Source organism: Argopecten irradians, chromosome 9 (genome assembly GCF_041381155.1).
Source record: "Argopecten irradians isolate NY chromosome 9, Ai_NY, whole genome shotgun sequence".
Taxonomy (NCBI): domain Eukaryota; kingdom Metazoa; phylum Mollusca; class Bivalvia; order Pectinida; family Pectinidae; genus Argopecten; species Argopecten irradians.
Genome location: NC_091142.1, coordinates 31039321 through 31066047, shown reverse-complemented (window position 1 = coordinate 31066047; position 26727 = coordinate 31039321). Strand labels below are relative to the sequence as shown.

The following is a 26727-nucleotide window of genomic DNA, read 5'->3' as shown; positions in this document are numbered from 1 at the left end:
TAATCGTTTCGTTACTTTCATGCACGGAGTTCCGCAAAATAAAATGTACTGTTGATAATCCGTTAAATATAGTTACCACTTTGGCGCCGAACTGAAATGAAAGTGATCCACTTTGCGAATGTAAATAGATAGGAAATCTTGGAAATAACAAGCTTAACAGAACATTGTGGAGTGGTTTTCGTATGAGAGGTAAGAAATGGGAAGCTTACGAATTCATGGAGTTGCCGCTACATATAAATTGATATAGATACAGTGACCGAATCATCTGTCAATAAAAGAGTTCAAACCATAGGGGCCCGTAACTACTGTTTATATTATAATATATATATTCAGTCACTGGGCACGTTATATCCCAGTGACTGAATATATAAATTATAATATAAACAGTAGTTACGGGTCCCTGTGTTCAAACAGGCTATCACAAGGGCCTAAATATCCCGAGATACTCTGGCCCTGACACCAGACTTATGTAACATTATGACAGATAGATGTCTGGATTAGGGCCTGAGCGCAGTCCTATATCAAAACGTGAAATAAATCACATATGTTTTTTTGTAGTTTTTTGGTTATATCATAAAGATGGCTGATTGTAGATCTAGATTATATCAGATCTATATGTTTCCGGTATTTAATTGGGGACACTCCCATATATGCGAGATAGTCCTGCATTTGAGTAACAGTCCTGCATTTGAGGGATCATTTAGATTAGTTACGCAAATACAGGGTTATGTGAAAAGAAAATGGATAAAATTGTTTACAGGACTATTCTGCATTATAAGTTAAGAGTGTCCCCAACCTGTCTAAGGCAACGGATTATAACCTCAGAATTTTATGTGTTTACATTTTTTCTGCAAGATTGAAAATTATTATAAATTAATATATATAGTTCATTGACATGCACAGGATATCAAAAGTTAGAAAGAATTCCAAATTATCCAACTGGAATACATGTATTTCAATTTACTTGATGTTGTTTCTATCAAAGGTGGAAATGTTAATCTGAGCCATCACCTTAGGCTTCCGGTTTCATGATGTCATTGCAGATTTGCTGATGGTGCCGTGTGCTTGAGAATTACACACAGTACATTTATTGCTTCGGTCTTGTCTATATATAGTTATCTAAAACTACTTACAGTAATTTCAAAGCGTATCCCAATGACAGGTTCTCTATATGTACATGAAGGTGCAAGACTTTCCCCCAGGACACAATTTCAAAGTCCAAGGGGTACTGGAATGTATTGGAATCTACATGTATATGTTTACATGTGCATGTTATGGTTAGTAGAGCTTTGCACTACGCAGCCTTTGGCCGTGCAGATAGCTGCGCTCCTATTATATAAGACATTAGAAGATATTAAGTATTATTAAAAGTAAAAATGTACATGCACTACAGTAAAATATAAACATATATAAGGTCTACGACTACATTAAGTAGCAGTGGCGTAGCTACCATTGACGCAAAAACGCAACTGCGTGCACATCAATCAATTCTCAACAAAAAAATTGTTCGACTTGGGACCCTCCAAAACAAAAAAATTCTCACGCCTTAGGCGACACTTACAATTACAATTTGTAAATAAAGGTAATTTTCAATCTGCAATATAAATTAATCCGTTTCAGTTTTATTTTTTCTTCCCAAAATTACTACGTTAAGAACGTTTTGAAATCATAAAAATACATCGTAAAAATCTTCTCTGCCATTCTAAATTGTATTTTTTTCCAGGGGGGGGGGGGGGGAATCCCCCGGACCCAAAAAAACAACCATTTTCTCGCGCCTTCGGCGCTCGGACTCCACTTTGCGTGCACATAGTTTGCTGCTAGCGACGCCACTGAGTAGGGTTAAAACACTACTACATGTAGGACAGGTGTACAAATGTAACCTAGGTTAATACTTATTATTAGTACATCACGTGACAGAATGCTGGATTATGATTAGCTACACAGATGGGTACTATTTGCAATAGTGCCCGGGCAAGCGGGCACCATTGAAGTGGCGCAAAATTGAACGTGAATGTATTTTGACGTCACCATTACATGACATCATTATAATGTTGCACTTCAACCAAGACGTCAAGATGGCGGACAGGCCGTGTGTGCGGGGATGGAAGCAAATGTTGCTTTTCTACAGAAGACAGTTCACTCATATTCTGTATTTATCTACTTTTTTTAATCTTCATGAAGCTGAATCCCGTTTTAAAGAAACACAGATTTCTGCAACAATTCATATGTTGTACTTTTAATGTAACAACGTAATGTGGAAATGAAGATAGCGTTGCGAGGAGTCGCTTGACGTGTTTCTGTTACGATGAAATGAAAACGGGTATCATGTTAGGCTGATGTACTAAACCCATTATGGCCCGTTTGAGAGGGCACTATTGCCTCATAGTATTGTCTCGTGATAGGATAGTGCCATCCCTCGACAATACTATGAGGCAATAGTGCCCTCTCAACCAGGCCATAATAGATAAATATTCTTGTTTTGGGTTTGTTTTATAGCAGATGGATATGCATTGAATTTGTGATTTTGGTTTTTGTAGTAATGCCCCACTGCTGCAATCATGAATGACAGTGATAGCAGTGATGAAAATACACCCGTCAAGACAGCAAACCCTAATAGGAGACGCCGAGGACTTGCCAGTAGACTGAAATTACAACGTTCAGAAATCTCAAATGACTTAACAGCTGAAGAAGCAGCGATATATTCTACACAAGTTAATAAATGCTTCAGTTCAAAATCTGGATCTATCCCTTTAAATGCAGATTTAATGACAAAACAAGCATCAATTGATTCAGGTAAAATTTAGTCGTCACTTTGTGTCTTTGTTATTTCCGTTTTTTTTTTTTTTTTTTTTTTTTTTGTATTCCTATTATCATGCTTTATGCAAATTTTCTATCAGTTTTATCTGTAATTGATAGTTTATAAAACTATACTACAGGTTATAGGACTATACATATGTACTACAGGTTATAGGACTATACATATGTACTACAGGTTATAGGACTATACATATGTACTACAGGTTATAGGACTATACATATGTACTACAGGTTATAGGACTATACATATGTACTACAGGTTATAGGACTATACATATGTACTACAGGTTATAGGACTATACATATGTACTACAGGTTATAGGACTATACATATGTACTACAGGTTATAGGACTATACATATGTACTACAGGTTATAGGACTATACATATGTACTACAGGTTATAGGACTATACATATGTACTACAGGTTATAGGACTATACATATGTGCTACAGGTTATAGGACTATACATATGTACTACAGGTTATAGGACTATACATATATACTACAGGTTATAGGACTATACATATGTACTACAGGTTATAGGACTATACATATGTACTACAGGTTATAGGACTATACATACGTACTACAGGTTATAGGACTATACATACGTACTACAGGTTATAGGACTATACATATGTACTACAGGTTATAGGACTATACATATGTACTACAGGTTATAGGACTATACATATGTACTACAGGTTATAGGACTATACATATGTACTACAGGTTATAGGACTATACATATGTACTACAGGTTATAGGACTATACATATGTACTACAGGTTATAGGACTATACATATGTACTACAGGTTATAGGACTATAATATGTACTACAGGTTATAGGACTATACATACGTACTACAGGTTATAGGACTATACATATGTACTACAGGTTATAGGACTATACATATGTACTACAGGTTATAGGACTATACATATGTACTACAGGTTATAGGACTATACATATGTACTACAGGTTATAGGACTATACATATGTACTACAGGTTATAGGACTATACATATGTACTACAGGTTATAGGACTATACATATGTACTACAGGTTATAGGACTATACATATGTACTACAGGTTATAGGACTATACATATGTACTACAGGTTATAGGACTATACATATGTACTACAGGTTATAGGACTATACATATGTACTACAGGTTATAGGACTATACATATGTACTACAGGTTATAGGACTATACATATGTACTACAGGTTATAGGACTATACATATGTACTACAGGTTATAGGACTATACATATGTACTACAGGTTATAGGACTATACATATGTACTACAGGTTATAGGACTATACTGGAAGATAAAGCAAAAACCTTGAATAATAATTATATAATGGGACTAATCTATGTACCTGAAAATGTTTGTGTGGGATTAGTAGCTATATAATATTTGCAGTGATAGATGCAGAACGCAACTCTTTGTAAAAACACTGCTGAAGTGCTGTACGTTATGCTATCTTTTAACATAATCACCAATAGAAATAATAGTCACACACAAACTTTGTCAGGTATCGTGTGGTACATGAATTTTTTTTTTCTATAAATCTATTGTACAAAAAAGATGTACATGCACAACTTTTTTAATGCTGTTGCGGCTACAGAAATTTTGGAGATATCTACATATCTTTTAGAGATGTAATCTTATGATGAGACAAAACTTTCTGATTTATATCAATGTAGTGTCAGACCTTTGTGGTCAAGTTTTCTTTACTATTGAACTTAGGAAGAAAGCACTATTCTATAAGTTTCTATAAGTTGGGACTAGTAGTCGTGTCGGAACAGTAGTCGTGATTGTGTACATATTCTACTGTGTGTCTGAATGTCTGGAGCTGCTGACGAATACTTCATGATGGTGTTGTTTAGTTTATGTGGAAATTGTGTTTCATGAGATGCAATTTTTTTTTTTTTAAATTCCCAAATCACGTTTTCTGTTCCTTCTCAACTATTGGTAGGGTCCCAGTGTAGGAATTCGTAACTGTTGAAAATGGGTATAATATCAAAAATTCCTTTAAACAGATATAGAAGAGGAAACAGGTTCAATTCTGTCCTGCAAACTGAGAAAGATTTCTCCCAAACCAACACGACAGGTAGATGATGATTTAGTCTTACTGGACGATGACGATCTCATTTTATGGTATGTATGTAAATGTAACATTTATGTGTAGATACCATTTTATGGTATGTATATAAATGTAACTTTTGTGTATAGATTTATGGTATGTATATAAATTTAACATTAGTGTGTAAATTTATGGTATGTATATAAATGTAACGTTTGTGTGTAGATTTATGTTATGTATATAAATGTAACGTTTGTGTGTAGATTTATGGTATGTATATAAATGTAACGTTTGTGTGTAGATTTATGGTATGTATATAAATGTAACGTTTGTGTGTAGATTTATGGTATGTATATAAATGTAACATTTGTGTGTAGATTTATGGTATGTATATAAATGTAACATTTGTGTGTAGATTTATTGTATGTATATAAATGTAACGTTTGTGTGTAGATTTATGGTATGTATATAAATGTAACATTTTTGTGTAGATTTATGGTATGTATATAAATGTAACGTTTGTGTGTAAATTTATGGTATGTATATAAATGTAGCGTTTGTGTGTAGATTTATGGTATGTTTATAAATGTAGCGTTTGTGTGTAGATTTATGGTATGTTTATAAATGTAACGTTTGTGTGTAGATTTATGGTATGTATATAAATGTAACATTTTTGTGTAGATTTATGGTATGTATATAAATGTAACATTTGTGTGTAGATTTATGGTATGTATATAAATGTAGCGTTTGTGTGTAGATTTATGGTATGTTTATAAATGTAACGTTTTGGTAGATTTATGGTATGGATATAAATGTAGCGTTTGTGTGTAGATTTATGGTATGGATATAAATGTAACGTTTGTGTGTAGATTTATGGTATGTATATAAATGTAACATTTTTGTGTAGATTTATGGTATGTATATAAATGTAACATTTGTGTGTAGATTTATGGTATGTATATAAATGTAGCTTTTGTGTGTAGATTTATGGTATGTATATAAATGTAGCGTTTGTGTGTAGATTTATGGTATGTATATAAATGTAGCGTTTGTGTGTAGATTTATGGTATGTATATAAATGTAACGTTTGTGTGTAGATTTATGGTATGTATATAAATGTAACATTTTTGTGTAGATTTATGGTATGTATATAAATGTAACATTTGTGTGTAGATTTATGGTATGTATATAAATGTAACGTTTGTGTGTAGATTTATGGTATGTATATAAATGTAGCGTTTGTGTGTAGATTTATGGTATGTATATAAATGTAGCGTTTGTGTGTAGATTTATGGTATGTTTATAAATGTAACGTTTTGGTAGATTTATGGTATGGATATAAATGTAGCGTTTGTGTGTAGATTTATGGTATGTATATAAATGTAACATTTGTGTGTAGATTTATGGTATGTATATAAATGTAACATTTGTGTGTAGATTTATGGTATGTATATAAATGTAACGTTTTGGTAGATTTATGGTATGTATATAAATGTAACGTTTGTGTGTAGATTTATGGTATGTATATAAATGTAACGTTTGTGTGTAGATTTATGGTATGGATATAAATGTAACGTTTGTGTGTAGATTTATTGTATGTATATAAATGTAACGTTTGTGTGTAGATTTATGGTATGTATATAAATGTAACATTTGTGTGTAGATTTATTGTATGTATATAAATGTAACGTTTGTGTGTAGATTTATGGTATGTATATAAATGTAACATTTGTGTGTAGATTTATGGTATGTATATAAATGTAACGTTTGTGTGTAGATTTATGGTATGTATATAAATGTAACGTTTGTGTGTAGATTTATTGTATGTATATAAATGTAACGTTTGTGTGTAGATTTATGGTATGTATATAAATGTAACATTTGTGTGTAGATTTATTGTATGTATATAAATGTAACGTTTGTGTGTAGATTTATGGTATGTATATAAATGTAACGTTTGTGTGTAGATTTATGGTATGTATATAAATGTAACGTTTGTGTGTAGATTTATTGTATGTATATAAATGTAACGTTTGTGTGTAGGTTTATGGTATGTATATAAATGTAACATTTGTGTGTAGATTTATGGTATGTATATAAATGTAACATTTGTGTGTAGATTTATTGTATGTATATAAATGTAACGTTTGTGTGTAGATTTATTGTATGTATATAAATGTAACGTTTGTGTGTAGATTTATGATATGTATATAAATGTAACGTTTGTGTGTAGATTTATGGTATGTATATAAATGTAGCGTTTGTGTGTAGATTTATGGTATGTTTATAAATGTAACGTTTTGGTAGATTTATGGTATTGATATAAATGTAGCGTTTGTGTGTAGATTTATGGTATGGATATAAATGTAACGTTTGTGTGTAGATTTATTGTATGTATATAAATGTAACGTTTGTGTGTAGATTTATGGTATGTATATAAATGTAACATTTGTGTGTAGATTTATGGTATGTATATAAATGTAACGTTTTGGTAGATTTATGGTATGTATATAAATGTAACATTTGTGTGTAGATTTATGGTATGTATATAAATGTAACATTTGTGTGTAGATTTATGGTATGTATATAAATGTAACATTTGTGTGTAGATTTATGGTATGTATATAAATGTAACGTTTGTGTGTAGATTTATGGTATGTATATAAATGTAACGTTTGTGTGTAGATTTATGGTATGTATATAAATGTAACGTTTGTGTGTAGATTTATTGTATGTATATAAATGTAACGTTTGTGTGTAGATTTATGGTATGTATATAAATGTAACATTTGTGTGTAGATTTATGGTATGTATATAAATGTAACATTTGTGTGTAGATATATGGTATGTATATAAATGTAGCGTTTGTGTGTAGATTTATGGTATGTATATAAATGTAACGTTTGTGTGTAGATTTATGGTATGTATATAAATGTAACGTTTGTGTGTAGATTTATGGTATGTATATAAATGTAACATTTTTGTGTAGATTTATTGTATGTATATAAATGTAACATTTGTGTGTAGATTTATTGTATGTATATAAATGTAACATTTGTGTGTAGATTTATGGTATGTATATAAATGTAACGTTTGTGTGTAGATTTATGGTATGTATATAAATGTAACGTTTGTGTGTAGATTTATGGTATGTATATAAATGTAACATTTGTGTGTAGATTTATGGTATGTATATAAATGTAACGTTTGTGTGTAGATTTATGGTATGTATATAAATGTAACGTTTGTGTGTAGATTTATTGTATGTATATAAATGTAACATTTGTGTGTAGATTTATGGTATGTATATAAATGTAACGTTTGTGTGTAGATTTATGGTATGTATATAAATGTAACGTTTGTGTGTAGATTTATGGTATGTATATAAATGTAACATTTGTGTGTAGTACAGTTGATTAAACACAATAACTGTGACCCACTTCTTGTTTTACCGTAATTGAAAAATTAAGCGCCCTGGGCTTTTAGAAAATTGAAAAAATTAAAAGGTGATTAATAGAACGAAAATATTTCAAACCTATCTAATTTTATTTCCAAGCAATTGAAATTGAGGCCTAAAAAGTGGGATGGGCGCTTATTGGGTCACGCGTAGTATATATTATAGAGAAACCTGTATAATCTGACACCCAACTTGTCTGACATCCTGTCAAATCCGACACTACTATATTCCTGTGAACAGCTGTAGTTAACAACAATACCTGACTTCTCTTGACACCCAGTCTAAGCTGACCAAAGTAGTCGTTCCCCTACAGGATAAAATCACTACAAGTCAAAAGCATATACATTTTCTTGACACATAGTGTTATATTGTTCTAGTGTTTATTTGCTGAATTATCTCCCTTGCTGCTAATGCTGAAAGTTATTCATGATGATTTAAAGAATTACATGAGTTTGCAACACTTCCTTAGCTTGTAGACTGATAAGTGGATCTAATGAACCTCCTTTATTTTACAGCACTCCTACTAACTCAGCTGTTGTACAGTTGAAGTCACCGTCTCCACCCCCAGGGCCCCCGTCTCCACCCAGAAACACTGATAGTTTAGAGTCACGAAGACGGAGGCCAAGAATGACCAAGGCAATAAAAAAAGCTTTGAGGTAATGACAAAGAGACTTAGTTTTAACAGATTATAGTTAGACTGCTTTGAGATAATAAAATACTGTGCACTGTACACCTAAATGTATTCGATGATATTACGGTAATTTCTTACAATGATATGAAATACTGTTCTCTGTTACAACTGTTATGTATATAATGATACATGTAACGGTAATCTCTCACATGTAATGTATGTGATGATACATATAATGGTAATCTCTCACATGTAATGTATGTGATGATACATATAATGGTAATCTCTCACATGTAATGTATGTGATGATACATGTATTACAGTAATCTCTCGCATGTAATGTATGTGATGATACATATAATGGTAATCTCTCACATGTAATGTATGTGATGATACATATAACGGTAATCTCACATGTAATGTATGTGATGATACATGTAACAGTAATCTCTCACATGTAATGTATGTGATGATACATATAACGGTAATCTCTCACATGTAATGTATGTGATGATACATATAATGGTAATCTCTCACATGTAATGTATGTGATGATACATATAACGGTAATCTCTCACATGTAATGTATGTGATGATACATGTATTACAGTAATCTCTCACATGTAATGTATGTGATGATACATGTATTACAGTAATCTCTCACATGTAATGTATGTGATGATACATGTAACGGTAATCTCTCACATGTAATGTACCGTATGTGATGATACATGTATTACAGCAATCTCTCACAAGTAATGTATGTGATGATACATGTAACGGTAATCTCTCACATGTAATGTATGTGATGATACATGTATTACAGTAATCTCTCACATGTAATGTATGTGATGATACATGTATTACAGCAATCTCTCACATGTAATGTACCGTATGTGATGATACATGTATTACAGCAATCTCTCACAAGTAATGTATGTGATGATACATGTAACGGTAATCTCTCACAAGTAATGTATGTGATGATACATGTAACGTTAATCTCTCACATGTAATGTATGTGATGATACATGTATTACAGTAATCTCTCACATGTAATGTATGTGATGATACATGTATTACAGCAATCTCTCACATGTAATGTATGTGATGATACATATAATACAGCAATCTCTCACATGTAATGTATGTGATGATACATATAACGGTAATCTCTCACAAGTAATGTATGTGATGATACATATAATGTTAATCTCTCACATGTAATGTATGTGATGATACATGTATTACAGCAATCTCTCACATGTAATGTATGTGATGATACATGTATTACAGCAATCTCTCACATGTAATGTATGTGATGATACATATAATGTTAATCTCTCACAAGTAATGTATGTGATGATACATATAATGTTAATCTCTCACAAGTAATGTATGTGATGATACATGTAACGGTAATCTCTCACATGTAATGTATGTGATGATACATGTATTACAGTAATCTCTCACATGTAATGTATGTGATGATACATATAACAGTAATCTCTCACATGTAATGTATGTGATGATACATATAACGGTAATCTCTCACATGTAATGTATGTGATGATACATGTATTACAGTAATCTCTCACATGTAATGTATGTGATGATACATGTAACGGTAATCTCTCACATGTAATGTATGTGATGATACATGTAACGGTAATCTCTCACATGTAATGTATGTGATGATACATATAATGGTAATCTCTCACATGTAATGTATGTGATGATACATGTATTACAGTAATCTCTCACATGTAATGTATGTGATGATACATGTATTACAGTTAATCTCTCACATGTAATGTATGTGATGATACATATAACAGTAATCTCTCACATGTAATGTATGTGATGATACATGTAACGGTAATCTCTCACATGTAATGTATGTGATGATACATATAATGGTAATCTCTCACATGTAATGTATGTGATGATACATATAACGGTAATCTCTCACATGTAATGTATGTGATGATACATGTATTACAGTAATTTCTCACATGTAATGTATGTGATGATACATATAACAGTATTCTCTCACAAGTAATATATGTGATGATACATATAACAGTAATCTCTCACATGTAATGTATGTGATGATACATGTATTACGGTAATCTTTCACATGTAATGTATGTGATGAAACATATAACTGTAATCTCTCACATGAAATGTATGTGATAATACATATAACGGTAATCTCTCACATGTAATGTATGTGATGATACATGTAACAGTAATCTCTCACATGTAATGTATGTGATGATACATGTAACAGTAATCTCTCACATGTATTATGTATGTGATGATACATGTATTACAGTAATCTCTCACATGTAATGTATGTGATGATACATGTATTACAGTAATCTCTCACATGTAATGTATGTGATGATACATATAACGGTAATCTCTCACATGTAATGTTTGTGATGATACATGTATTACAGCAATCTCTCACATGTAATGTATGTGATGATACATGTATTACAGTAATCTCTCACATGTAATGTATGTGATGATACATGTATTACAGTAATCTCTCACATGTAATGTATGTGATGATACATGTATTACAGTAATCTCTCACATGTAATGTATGTGATGATACATGTATTACAGTAATCTCTCACATGTGATGTATGTGATGATACATGTATTACAGCAATCTCTCACATGTAATGTATGTGATGATACATGTATTACAGTAATCTCTCACATGTAATGTATGTGATGATACATGTATTACAGTAATCTCTCACATGTAATGTATGTGATGATACATGTATTACAGTAATCTCTCACATGTAATGTATGTATGATACATGTTTTACAGTAATCTCTCACAAACGAAGACACAGCTCCAAGTGAACAGTTTTAAGGAGAGTGAACTTAACACCAGTGATGTTGTGATATGTACTGATGATGTTGATGAGGATGACCAACTCATGCTGAAAGTCCGACACGGCACTGACACCTACAGACTACCAGTAATGCAGGTAAAACTGTCACACATATAGACTACCAGTATAAATGTGGGTAAAACTGTCACACATACAGACTACCAGTAATGCATGTAAAACTGTCACACATACAGACTACCAGTAATGTAGACACATACAGACTACCAGTAATGTAGGTAAAACTGACACATACAGACCGCCAGTAATGTAGGTAAAACTCTGACACATACAGACTACCAGTAATGCAGGTAAAACTGTCACACATACAGACTACCAGTAATGTAGGTAAAACTGACACATACAGACTACCAGTAATGCAGGTAAAACTGACACATACAGACTTCCAGTAATGCAGGTAAAAACTGACACATACAGACTACCAGTAATGCAGGTAAAACTGACACATACAGACTACCAGTAATGCAGGTAAAACTCACAAATACAGACTACCAGTAATGCAGGTAAAACTGACACATACAGACTACCAGTAATGCAGGTAAAACTGACACATACAGACTGCCAGTAATGTACCATAGGTAAAACTCTGACACATACAGACTACCAGTAATGTACCATAGGTAAAACTCTGACACATACAGACTACCAGTAATGCAGGTAAAACTGACACATACAGACTGCCAGTAATGTAGGTAAAACTGACACATACAGACTACCAGTAATGCAGGTAAAACTCTGACACATACAGACTTCCAGTAAAGTAGGTAAAACTCTGACACATACAGACCGCCAGTAATGTAGGTAAAACTGTCACACATACAGACTACCAGTAATGTAGGTAAAACTCTCACACATACAGACTGCCAGTAATGTAGGTAAAACTCTCACACATACAGACTGCCAGTAATGTAGGTAAAACTCTTGACACATACAGACTACCAGTAATGTAGGTAAAACTCTTGACCTTGACATTGTCATTGTCGTTGTCATTGACATAAACAGACTGTCAGTGATACAGGTAACATTGAAAACCCAATATTGAGGTATTAAAGATAGAAATGTCAATGATGTTTTAATTTGATATTGAATATATGCATTGAGCATTGACTTTAATATCCAAGTATTTAATAATAACCCACTCCAGTCATGACAATATGTGCAAAATGTTACTAGCTAGGACCTATCGGTCAGTGATAATGACCCAGGGCAAGCCCATGCCTTGTACCTGCATATAGTGGGCATCCCAACTTTTCGTTTGTTAATTTATGGAATAATAGTGTACACTAATACATGCAAAATATGGTAAAAAAATTGGTTACTCAATTTTGATTTTTAGCTCACCTGGCCCGAAGGGCCGGTGAGCTTATGTCATGGCGCGGCGTCCGTCTCCGTCGTCGTCCGTCCGTCCGTCCGTCCGTCTGTCTGTCCGTCAACATTTCTTTAAATCGTCTACTAGTCATAGAGTCTGCATGATTGTGACCAAATCCACAAGCTCTTGGGGAGGGAACAGACTTGTATATTTTGGCTCTGACCCCGGGGCAACAATTCCTTTAAATCGCTACTAGTCATAGAGTTCTGCATGGATTGTAACCAAATTTGGCCACAAACATCCTTGGGGGAGGGGAACAGAACTTGTATAAATTTTGGCCCTGGTCCCCCCTGGGGGCAGGAGGGGCGGGGCCCAATAGGGGAAATAGAGGTAAATCCTTTGAATCGCTACTAGTCATAGAGTTCTACATGAATTGTAACCAAATTTGGCCACAAACATCCTTGGGGGAGGGGAAACAGAACTTGTATAAAATTTTGGCTCTGGTCCCCCCGGGGCAGGAGGGGCGGGGCCCAATAGGGGAAATAGAGGTAAATCCTATAAATCGCTACTTGAGAGTTCTTCATGGATTGTAACCAAAATTAGCTACAAACATCCTTGGGGGAAGGGGAACAGAACTTGTATAAATTTTGGCTCTGACCCCCCGGGGGCAGGAGGGGCGGGGCCCAATAGGGGTAATAGAGGTAAATCCTTTAAATCGCTACTAGTCATAGAGTTCTGCATGGAGTGACCAAATTTTGCCACAAACATCCTTAGGAGAAGGGAACAGAACGTTGTATAAATTTTGGCTCTGACCCCCCGGGGGCAGGAGGGGCGGAGCCCAATAGGGGAATAAGGTAAATCCATAAATCACTACTTGTCCTAGAGTTCTGCATGGATTGTAACCAAATTTGGCCACAAACATTCTTTGGGGAGGGGAACAGACCTTGTATAAATTTTGGCTCTGACCCCCTAGGGGCAGAAGGGGCGGGCCCAATAGGGGTAATAGAGGTAAATCCTATAAATCGCTACTTGTCCTAGAGTTCTGCATGGATTGTAACCAAATTTGACCACAAACATCCTTGGGGAGGGGAAACAGAACTTGTATAAATTTTGGCCCTGACCCCCCGGGGCAGGAGGGGCGGGGCCCAATAGGGGAAATAAGGTAAATCCTATAAATCGCTACTAGTCATAGAGTTCTGCATGGATTGTAACCACATTTGGCCAAAAACATTCTTTAGGGAAGGGGAACAGAACCTGTATAAAATTTGGCTCTGACCCCCCAGGGGCAGGAGGGGCTGGGCCCAATAGGGGAAATAGAGGTAAATCCTTTAAATCGCTACTCGTCCTAGAGTTCTGCATGGATTGTGACCAAATTTGGCCACAAACATCCTTGGGAGAAGGGGAACAGAACGTGTATAAATTTTGGCTCTGACCCCCCGGGGGCAGGAGGGGCGGGGCCCAATAGGGGAAATAAAGGTAAATCCTATAAATCGCTACTTGTCCTAGAGTTCTGCATGGATTGTAACCAAATTTGGCCACAAACATCCTTGGGGGAAGGGGAACAGAGCTTGTATAAATTTTGGCTCTGACCCCCAGTGGGCAGGAATGGTGGGGCCCAATAGGGGAATTAGAGGTAAATATTCAAATTTCTTCAGAAAAGAAAACAATGAACCTGTATCCAGAATATTACTTGGCATTACAAACCAGGTGAGCGATACAGGCCCTCTGGGCCTCTTGTTATTGACAAGGGGAGATAAATGTGTCATGCTACTCAATGTAAATCTAGCTCCATTTGTTATCTTGTTTCAGAATGATTTCTTCAAAACCATTTTGGTGAGTTTATCTCAGCGCCTGGAAGTGTCCGAGAGCCAAGTGTTACTAATACACAAAGATGCCACCATATCCGGCGAAGACACGCCCAGAAGTCTTGGTCTAACGACCGCTGATATCATAGGTTAGTTCAAGGTCTAACGACCGTGATATCATATATTATGCTAACGACCGCTGATATCATAGGTTAGTTGTGGTCTAACGATCAGGTTATAAGACGCTGAATTCATAGGTTAGTTTGTGGTCTAACGACCGCTGATATCATAGGTTAGTTTGTGTTCTAACGACCGCTGATATCATAGGTTAGTTTATGGTCTAACGACGAGCTGATATCATAGGTTAGTTTGTGGTCTAACGACCGCTGATATCATGGTTGTTTTGTCTAACGACGCTATATCAAGGTTAGTTTAGTCTAACGACCCTGCAGTATAGGTAGTTTGTGTCTAACGACCGCTGATATCATAGGTTAGTTTATGGTCTAACGACGCTGATATCATAGGTTAGTTTATGGTTCTAACGACCGCTGATATCATAGGTTAGTTTAGGTCTAACGACCGCTGATATCATAGGTTAGTTTATGTCTAACGACCGCTGATATCATAGGTTAGTTTATGTTCTAACGACCGCTGATATCATAGGTTAGTTTATGGTCTAACGACCACTGATATCATAGGTTAGTTTATGGTCTAACGACCGCTGATATCATAGGTTAGTTTGTGGTCTAACGACCGCTGATATCATAGGTTAGTTCGTGGTCTAACGACCGCTGATATCATAGGTTAGTTTATGGTCTAACGACCGCTGATATCATAGGTTAGTTTATGGTCTAACGACCGCTGATATCATAGGTTAGTTTGTGGTCTAACGACCGCTGATATCATAGGTTAGTTTGTGGTCTAACGACCGCTGATATCATAGGTTAGTTCATGGTTTAACGACCGCTGATATCATAGGTTAGTTTGTGGTCTAACGACCGCTGATATCATAGGTTAGTTCGTGGTCTAACGACTGCTGATATCATAGGTTAGTTAGTTTAACGACTGCTTCATAGGTTAGTTTTGTTCTAACGACCGCTGATATCATAGGTTAGTTTATGGTCTAACGACCGCTGATATCATAGGTTAGTTTGTGGTCTAACGACCGCTGATATCATAGGTTAGTTTGTGGTCTAACGACTGCTGATATCATAGGTTAGTTCATGGTTTAACGACCGCTGATATCATAGGTTAGTTTGTGGTCTAACGACCGCTGATATCATAGGTTAGTTTATGTCTAACGACCGCTGATATCATAGGTTAGTTTTATGGTCTAACGACCGCTGATATCATAGGTTAGTTTATGGTCTTAACGATCGCTGATATCATAGGTTAGTTTATGGTCATAACGACCGCTGATATCATAGGTTAGTTTATGGTCTAACGACCGCTGATATCATAGGTTAGTTTATGGTCTAACGACCGCTGATATCATAGGTTAGTTTATGTTAACGACCGCTGATATTAGGTTCCGTTCATGTTCTAACGACCGCTGATATCATAGGTTAGTTTGTTCTAACGACCGCTGATATCATAGGTTAGTTTATGGTCTAACGACCGCTGATATCATAGGTTAGTTTTATGTTTCTAACGACCGCTGATATCATAGGTTAGTTTATGGTCTAACGACCGCTGATATCATAGGTTAGTTTATGGTCTAACGACCGCTGATATCATAGGTTAGTTTATGGTCTAACGACCGCTGATATCATAGGTTAGTTTATGTTCTAACGACCGCTGATATCATAGGTTAGTTTGTGTTCTAACGACCGCTGATATCATAGGTTAGTTTATGGTCTAACGAAGGCTGATATCATAGGTTAGTTTGTGGTCTAACGACCGCTGATATCATAGGTTATTTGTTCTAACGGACCGCTGATATCATAGGTTAGTTTATGTTCTAACGACCGCTGATATCATAGGTTAGTTTATGGTCTAACGACCGCTGATATCATGGTAGTTATGTTCTAACGACCGCTGATATCATAGGTTAGTTTATGTTCTAACGACCGCTGATATCATAGGTTAGTTTTGGTCTAACGACCGCTGATATCATAGGTTAGTTTATGTTCTAACGACCGCTGATATCATAGGTTAGTTTATGGTCTAACGACCGCTGATATCATAGGTTAGTTTATGTTCTAACGACCGCTGATATCATAGGTTAGTTTTGGTTCTAACGACCGCTGATATCATAGGTTAGTATATGTCTAAACGACCGCTGATATCATAGGTTAGTTTATGGTCTAACGACTGCTGATATCATAGGTTAGTTTGTGTTCTAACGACCGCTGATATCATAGGTTAGTTTATGGTCTAACGAAGGCTGATATCATAGGTTAGTTTGTGGTCTAACGACCGCTGATATCATAGGTTAGTTTGTGGTCTAACGACTGCTGATATCATAGGTTAGTTCATGGTCTAACGACCGCTGATATCATAGGTTAGTTTATGGTCTAACGACCGCTGATATCATAGGTTAGTTTATGGTCTAACGACCGCTGATATCATAGGTTAGTTTATGGTCTAACGACCGCTGATATCATAGGTTAGTTTGTGGTCTAACGACCGCTGATATCATAGGTTAGTTTGTGGTCTAACGACCGCTGATATCATAGGTTAGTTCGTGGTCTAACGACTGCTGATATCATAGGTTAGTTTATGTTCTAACGACCGCTGATATCATAGGTTAGTTTGTGTTCTAACGACCGCTGATATCATAGGTTAGTTTATGGTCTAACGACCGCTGATATCATAGGTTAGTTCATGGTCTAAAGACCGCTGATATCATAGGTTAGTTTGTGGTCTAACGACCGCTGATATCATAGGTTAGTTTATGGTCTAACGACCGCTGATATCATAGGTTAGTTTATGGTTCTAACGACCGCTGATATCATAGGTTAGTTCATGGTTTAACGACCGCTGATATCATAGGTTAGTTTGTGGTCTAACGACCGCTGAATATCATAGGTTAGTTTGTGGTTCTAACGACCGCTGATATCATATAGGTTTAGTTTATGTTCTAACGACCGCTGATATCATAGGTTAGTTTATGGTCTAACGACCACTGATATCATAGGTTAGTGTTATGTTCTAACGACCGCTGATATCATAGGTTAGTTTTATGTTCTAACGACGCTGATATATAGGTTAGTTTGTGGTCTAACGACCGCTGATATCATAGGTTAGTTTATGGTCTAACGACCGCTGATATCATAGGTTAGTTTATGTTTTAACGACCGCTGATATCATAGGTTAGTTATGTTCTAACGACCGCTGATATCATAGGTTAGTGTATGTTCTAACGACCGCTGATATCATAGGTTAGTGTATGTTCTAACGACCGCTGATATCATAGGTTAGTGTATGTTCTAACGACCGCTGATATCATAGGTTAGTTTATGGTCTAACGACCGCTGATATCATAGGTTAGTTTATGTTCTAACGACCGCTGATATCATAGGTTAGTTTATGGTATTTCTAAAACGACCGCTGATATCATAGGTTAGTTTATGGTCTAATAGACGACCGCTGATATCATAGGTTAGTGTATGTTCTAACGACCGCTGATATCATAGGTTAGTGTATGTTCTAACGACGGCTGATATCATAGGTTAGTTGGTATGTTTTATGTTCTAACGACCGCTGATATCATAGGTTAGTTTATGGTCTAACGACCGCTGATTTCATAGGTTAGTTAATGTTCTAACGACCGCTGATTATCATAGGTTAGTTTGTGGTTTAATGACCGCTGATATCATAGGTTAGTTTATGGTCTAACGACCGCTGATATCATAGGTTAGTTTATGGTTCTATAACGACCGCTGATATCATAGGTTAGTTCCATGGTTTAACGACCGCTGATATCATAGGTTAGTTTGTGGTCTAACGACCGCTGATATCATAGGTTAGTTCGTGGTTCTAACGACTGCTGATATCATAGGTTAGTTTATGTTCTATACGACCGCTGATATCATAGGTTAGTTTGTGGGACTAACGACCGCTGATATCATAGGTTAGTTTATGGTCTAACGACCCGCTGATATCATAGGTTAGTTCATGTTCTAACGATACGCTGATATCATAGGTTAGTTTGTGGTCTAACGACCGCTGATATCATAGGTTAGTTTGTGGTCTAACGACCGCTGATATCATAGGTTAGTTCATGGTTTAACGACCGCTGATATCATAGGTTTAGTTTGGGTCTAACGACCGCTGATATCATAGGTTAGTTTGTGGTCTAACGACCGCTGATATCATAGGTTAGTTTCGTGTTCTAACGACCGCTGATATCATAGGTTAGTTTATGGTCTAACGACCGCTGATATCATAGGTTAGTTTATGTCTAACACCCGCTGCTGCTGATATCATAGGTTAGTTTTGGTTCTAACGACCGCTGATATCATAGGTTAGTTTACTAACGACCGCTGATATCATAGGTTAGTTTCGTGTCATTGGTCTAACGACTGCTGATATCATAGGTTAGTTCATGGTTTAAGACCCGCTGATGATCATAGGTTAGTTTGTGGTCTAACGACCGCTGATATCATAGGTTAGTTCGTGGTCTAACGACTGCTGATATCATAAGGTTAGTTTATGTTCTAACGGACCGTGAAATCATATTGGTTAGTTTTGTGTCTAGATCGACATATCATAGGTTAGTTTATGGTTCTAACGACCGCTGATATCAGGTTAGTTTGTGGTCTAACGACCCTACTATATCATAGGTTAGTTTGTGGTCTAACGACGCGCTGATATCATAGGTTAGTTTATGGTCTAACGTACCGCTGATATCATAGGTTAGTTTATGTTCTAACGACCCGCGTGATAGCATAGTTTGAGTTTCATGGGATTTAACGACCGCTGATATCATAGGTTTGTTTTTATGTTCTAAAGACCGCTGATATCATAGGTTAGTATGTATGTTACTAACTGACCCGAGCTGTATATCGGTTAGTTTCATGTCTTTACACGTGAGTCATAGGGTTCTAACTAACGACCGCTAGATATCAATAGTTTCGTTTATGTGACAGCTGAGTTTATGGTTTATCGAAGGATGATTTCATAGGTTAGTTGTTGTTCTAACGACTGCAGATCATAAAGGTTAGTTTGGTGGTCCTATGAGATTAGGTTTATTTGTGTCTAACGACCGCTGATATCATAGGTTTAGTGTTAGTTTGATGGCTCTAACGACCGCTGATATCATAGGTTGACGTTTAACGACGCTGATATCATAGGTTCGTTCGTGGTCTAACGACGCTGATATCATAGGTTAGTTTGTGTTCTAACGACCGCTGATATATCATAGGTTTAGTTTATGGTCTAACGAAGGCTGATATCATAGGTTAGTTTGTTGGTCTAACGACCGCTGATATCATAGGTTAGTTTGTGGTCTAACGACTGCTGATATCATAGGGTTAGTTGCATGGTTTAACGACTGCTGATATCATAGGTTAGTTTGTGGTCTAACGACCGCTGATATCATAGGTTAGTTTGTGGTCTAACGGACTGCTGATACATAGGTTAGTTTTGGGTTAACGCTGATTCTCATAGGTTTAGTTTGTGGTCTAACGACGACGCTGATATCATAGGTTTAGTTTATGTGTCTAACGACCGCTGATATCATAGGTTAGTTTGTGGTTCTAACGACCGCTGATATCATAGGTTAGTTTGTGGTCTAACGACTGCTGATATCATAGGTTAGTTTGTGGTCTAACGACCGCTGATATCATAGGTTAGTTTGTGTGGTCTAACGTCTGCTGATATCATAGTTATTTGATTATCATAGGTTAGTTTAGTGGTCTAACGACCGCTGATATCATAGGTTAGTTTATGTTCTAACGACCGCTGATATCATAGGTTAGTTTATGTTCTATAACGACCGCTGATATCATAGGTTAGTTTATGTTCTAACGACCGCTGATATCATAGGTTAGTTTATGGTCTAACGACCGCTGATATCATAGGTTAGTTTATGGTCTAACGACCGCTGATATCATAGGTTAGTTTATGGTCTAACGACCGCTGATATCATAGGTTAGTTTGTGGTCTAACGGACCGCTGATATCATAGGTTAGTTCGATTCTAACGACCGCTGATATCATAGGTTAGTTTGTGGTCTAACGACCGCGTTCTACGACCCGCTGATATCATAGGTTAGTTTATGGTCCTAACGACCGCTGATATCATAGGTTAGTTTATGGTTCTAACGACGTACGCTGATATCATAGGTTAGTTTATGTCTAACGACCGCTGATATCATAGGTTAGTTTATGGTCTAACGACCGCTGATATCATAGGTTAGTTATGTTCTAACGACCGCTGATATCATAGGTTAGTTTATGGTCTAACGACCGCTGATATCATAGGTTAGTTTGTGGTCTAACGACCGCTGATATCATAGGTTAGTTTATGTTCTAACGACCGCTGATATCATAGGTTAGTTATGGTTTAACGACCACTGATATCATAGGTTAGTGCATGTTCTAACGACCGCTGATATCATAGGTTAGTGTATGTTCTAACGACCGCTGATATCATAGGTTAGTGTATGTTCTAACGACCGCTGATATCATAGGTTAGTGTATGTTCTAACGACGGCTGATATCATAGGTTAGTTTATGTTCTAACGACCGCTGATATCATAGGTTAGTTTATGGTCTAAAGACCGCTGATATCATAGGTAAGTTTATGTTTCTAACGACGCTGATTCTAGGTTATATCATAGGTTAGTTTGTGGTTCTAACGACCGCTGATATCATAGGTTAGTTTATGGTTCTAACGACTGCTGATATCATAGGTTAGTTTATGTTCTAACGACCGCTGATATCATAGGTTAGTTTGTGTTCTAACGACTGCTGATATCATAGGTTAGTTCATGGTCTAACGACCGCTGATATCATAGGTTAGTTTATGGTCTAACGACCGCTGATATCATAGGTTAGTTTATGGTCTAACGACCGCTGATATCATAGGTTAGTTCATGGTTTAACGACCGCTGATATCATAGGTTAGTTTGTGGTCTAACGACCGCTGATATCATAGGTTAGTTTATGGTCTAACGACTGCTGATATCATAGGTTAGTTTATGTTCTAACGACCGCTGATATCATAGGTTAGTTTATGTTCTAACGACCGCTGATATCATAGGTTAGTTTATGGTCTAACGACCGCTGATATCATAGGTTAGTTTATGTTCTAACGACTGCTGATATCATAGGTTAGTTCATGGTCTAACGACCGCTGATATCATAGGTTAGTTTATGGTCTAACGACCGCTGATATCATAGGTTAGTTTTTATGGTCCAACGACCGCTGATATCATAGGTTAGTTCATGGTTTAACGACCGCTGATATCATAGGTTAGTTTGTGGTCTAACGACTATACTAGGTAGTTTGTCCCGACGCTGATATCATAGGTTAGTTCTGGTTAACGTGCTGATATCATAATAGTTTTGGTTAACGACTGCTGATATCATAGGTTAGTTTATGTCTAACGACTGCTGATATCATAGGTTAGTTGTTCTAACGACTGCTGATATCATAGTTAGTTTGTGTTCTAACGACCGCTGATATCATAGGTTAGTTTATGGTCTAACGACGGCTGATATCATAGGTTAGTTTGTGGTCTAACGGCCGCTGATATCATAGGTTAGTTTGTGGTCTAACGACCGCTGATATCATAGGTTAGTTCATGGTTTAACGACCGCTGATATCATAGGTTAGTTTGTGGTCTAACGACTGCTGATATCATAGGTTAGTTCGTGGTCTAACGACTGCTGATATCATAGGTTAGTTTATGTTCTAACGACCGCTGATATCATAGGTTAGTTTGTGGTCTAACGACCACTGATATCATAGGTTGCTTCGTAATTGTTACATTTCTATGTTTGTAAAATTTCCAAATTTCCAGTTAACCCTGTCAAAAAAAATTTGACGAGTAATAAGTTATTTCATGCTACTTTGAATTAGAGGAATAATATCTTTGTCATTTCTGAAAAATAATAATCTGTCAAATTCACAATCCTTTGGAAACCTTATAATTAAATTCAGTTAAATTACAAAACTTCATTTAGATTAGCTTGGTCTTTAATTTTTTCTTACTGTAGTTATTTTGATGATAGACACTTATTTTTATTCTAACCCTGGTAACAACAATTACTTTAGAGAACCAAACAGAAATCAGCTAAAGTGTCTGTATGATTACCACTTCCAGACTGCCATGTAAATAGAAAGGAATGGACAGCACCAGCAGCTAGCTTAGACGACAGTCTCGACGATGTCAACAGCATCACACTTTTTATACAGAGTAGAAATAACCGTCACAAAATGGAGTTCAAAATGGACAAGGTCAGTTGACGTCAAAGGTCATTGAAATGGCCTTTTCCATGCTTTTTTTTTTTTTTTTTTTTTTACATTTTTAGCCCACCATCATCAGACCCAAGTTGTGCATATTGCATTTTGGGACAGATCGGTCAACAAGATGGCCGACAGGCGACCATCTTTGATTTTGATAGTCAAAGTTTGTTACCGCTATTTCTCAGAAAGTACTGAAGGAATCTTTCTCAAATTTCATTTGTAAGTTCCCCTCGGGCCCTAGTTGTGCATATTGTATTTTGGACCGATCAGTCAACAAGATGGCTACCAGGCGGCCATCATGGATTTTGATAGTTAAAGATTGTTACCGCTATTTCTCAGAAAATACCGAAGGGATCTTTCTCAAATTTCATATCTAGGTTCCCCTAGGGACCTTGTTGTGCATGTTGCATTTTGGGACTGATAGGTCAACAAGATGGCTGCCAGGCGACCATCTTGGATTTTGGTAGTGGAAGTTTGTTATTGCTATTTCTCATAAAGTATTGAAGGAATCTGTCTCAAATTTCATATGTAGGTCCCCCTAGGTCCCTAGTTGTGCATATTGTGTTTTGATACCAATCGGTCAACAAGATGGCCGCCTGGCATCTGGGATTTTGATAGTTAAAGTTATTAAGTTTGTTAGTGCTATTTCCTAAAAAGGACTGAAGGGATCTCTCTCAAGTTTTATATGTAGTGTGTTTGAAAAAGTTTGAAAAGCAGAGAAAAGATCCCTCTTTCCATTGTCAGACATAGATCATTCTTTGGTGAGCGCCAAGATCCCTCCCGGATCTCTTGTCATTAGTTGAATTAAGTGAATGTTGAAAATGACCTTGTATTCAATCATGCTTTAGCCTGTCTTCTTGTTAAAATATATATTGATGTTCTTTCATAGTCAATTTTGACACAAGCTTTAATGCTAAAAAGACATCCCTTTCAAAAATGTACAGTTAGCTTTCATACTAAATGTCTTTCCTTAAGTTAATGGAGTGAAATTTCAGTATCTGACAATTTGGATACAATTCTGTTCCAGACCTCATCATTAGAGAGCCTGGCCAGACAGTATGCTGTAAAAACAGACATGGATCCTTCTAAACTGAGACTTATGTTTGATGGTGAAAATCTGGACTTACGGGACTCACCGGACGATTTGGAAATTGAGGATGGATTCACATTAGACCTCATTGTGAAGTGACGTTTTAGGACTCGTCTGGTACAAGTTTTCACGTAGAAGATGTCATCCATCATGAGTTTTCAAGACAAACAGGACATGTATCACTTTTCACGATGTGATAAAAACTTTGTTGATGAAACAAACAAATATTGTTTTTATCCTACTCAGATAATGACTACCTCAGTTTAGCAGGCAGCCATTACATTGGTTCATTGTTATCATTATATTGTTTATTTCCTTGTGAACTTGTGGGACAATTCTCTGCTGGATAGTGATAATCAATTCATTTGGATCAAGAGGATTCAAAAGAAACCGTGAAAACAATTGAAAGCCAAATCTAGTATGAAATCACATAAAAATCAAATAATTTCCTTACATATGTAACAAGTTTTCATTTTATTTGTGAAATTCTTAAGGACTTACAAAACATGTTTGTACATTGCAAACTTCGATCTGAAGTATTGTATTACCTGCCATTATAGTTAGAAAATAAAATGTTTTTGTTAAATAAGAAGTAATTCATTGGAGTTTTTTATGGAGGCGTATACACCTTCCATTATGCAGTCACCATGGTTCTCATGATCACTGGAACCTATTACTTCGGAATCCTATAGGCAATCTTCGTAACTATGGGAGATAACTTTACACTGTGTATTTTAACATATGTTGCGTATTGTACAGAAGTCAAGAACTGTCAGGGGTTCTCCACACTTGATCACATGCGTCACATGTTCTACATGTGGCGAAAATAGGCCTCACCTTTGCATCGCATGTGTAATGTATGTGTTTCCCCGTACGAGTGTTTTGGTGATCAATGTCGATCAGGTACTTCATTAAGAACGGTATCAGTAAAGCGTTTTAGTGACTCGTTTTCATGATTACCAATAGATGGCGTTGTTTACCTCGCTGAGTATAAATACAGCCAGCACACGAGATGATATCATTCTCGGAACTGGTCGTTCGTCTGGTAAGATCTCTTGCATATAATCTATTGGTTAACGGCACTGAAAGACAGAAGTTGCTGAATAAGCATTGCCTTGATCGGTGTCGTGGCCAGGGACTTCCATTAATATAAGTAGCTATCATGTTCTGAGCATTATGATTCATAGCTATTATATTGTAACTCCAGTAAGTGCGTTGAGGCACATAGGTCGTTACTCGCAACATCGTCTCACGACTACTAGCTAAATAGTGTGAACACTTGCGACATAGGTAGGTCCTAAGTAGGACCGTCAACACTGGTGTTAGTGACACGCACGCAGTCAGCAGACTCCGAGCTATAGTGACCACATTTTGGGTCGGTGTGTAGTGTTAGTACTGTCCGGTACTCTTAGGGTCGTAGCATCAGTCTCGTTTGTCCTGTATGTGTGTTATAGAGGGCCGTGATCAGCGCTAGGTGTGTTGCGCCCTGTGTACCTATAGTGGTTGTATAAGCATACAGGGGTTGTCTCCCTTCACATAGTGTGTTGTAGTTCAGAGAGGTACTCTGTCATATTGTGCTTATAACGTGTATTGTACATACAACATTGACTGTGTTACTGGTTGTAACCTAGCTTATCTGTATATATTGGCTGCTGTAGTATAGTTGGTAATTCATAATAGGGACCCAAGTATATCTTGGTAACAACCCCCGCCGGTACGTTACATACACATACTGTATACTTGTCTTATTTATATTCTAAGGTAGTAATGGCTCAAAGAAAGATTCTCAAACAATATTTGACTCAATACTATCGACATGGGAAGACGTAAGCCTACATTTTGTATTACAGCGAGCATGTAGTACAACCAGTTTCTAGTACAAACGTTCTGCTACTTATCGTTAGCTTACAAACCTCGAATCTGATGCTAAATGGTAAACTTGATTGTTAGCGAAATCAGACCGATCTACATCATCAATAAAGAAATTTAACCACTGGTATTCAAATGAAAATTGATAGAATATATAAGATTCTGATTGAAGTATGCGCGGTGGCTCCGCTAGTGGAAGATATATCAACATAAGATTTGATTAAGTGCTGCTATACTTCACCAATATCCAAATAACTAGTTATACATGTAGTAACCTTTATATTCAATGGTTA

The 26727-nt window shown here is 36.2% G+C and overlaps 1 protein-coding gene across 1 annotated transcript; it reads left to right on the top strand.

Moving 5' to 3' along the window:
• The first annotated feature begins 55 nt into the window (after positions 1 to 55).
• Positions 56 to 25157, top strand: LOC138332060 (NFATC2-interacting protein-like). The gene is made up of 8 exons (XM_069280006.1): positions 56 to 189; positions 2538 to 2793; positions 4876 to 4993; positions 8892 to 9032; positions 11859 to 12021; positions 15062 to 15206; positions 23333 to 23466; positions 24503 to 25157. Exons 2-8 carry the CDS (start codon positions 2559 to 2561, stop codon positions 24662 to 24664), a joined length of 1098 nt encoding a protein of 365 aa, XP_069136107.1. The 5' UTR covers positions 56 to 189; positions 2538 to 2558; the 3' UTR covers positions 24665 to 25157.
• The last annotated feature ends 1570 nt before the right edge of the window (positions 25158 to 26727 follow it).

Bases quoted from the DNA above. Each gene is read 5' to 3' on its own strand.
- LOC138332060 (XM_069280006.1), top strand. From the start codon at position 2,559: ATGAATGACAGTGATAGCAGTGATGAAAATACACCCGTCAAGACAGCA. The intron at 2,794-4,875 runs GTAAAATTTAGT...TCCTTTAAACAG, and splicing joins ACAAGCATCAATTGATTCAG to ATATAGAAGAGGAAACAGGT. The intron at 23,467-24,502 runs GTCAGTTGACGT...ATTCTGTTCCAG, and splicing joins TGGAGTTCAAAATGGACAAG to ACCTCATCATTAGAGAGCCT.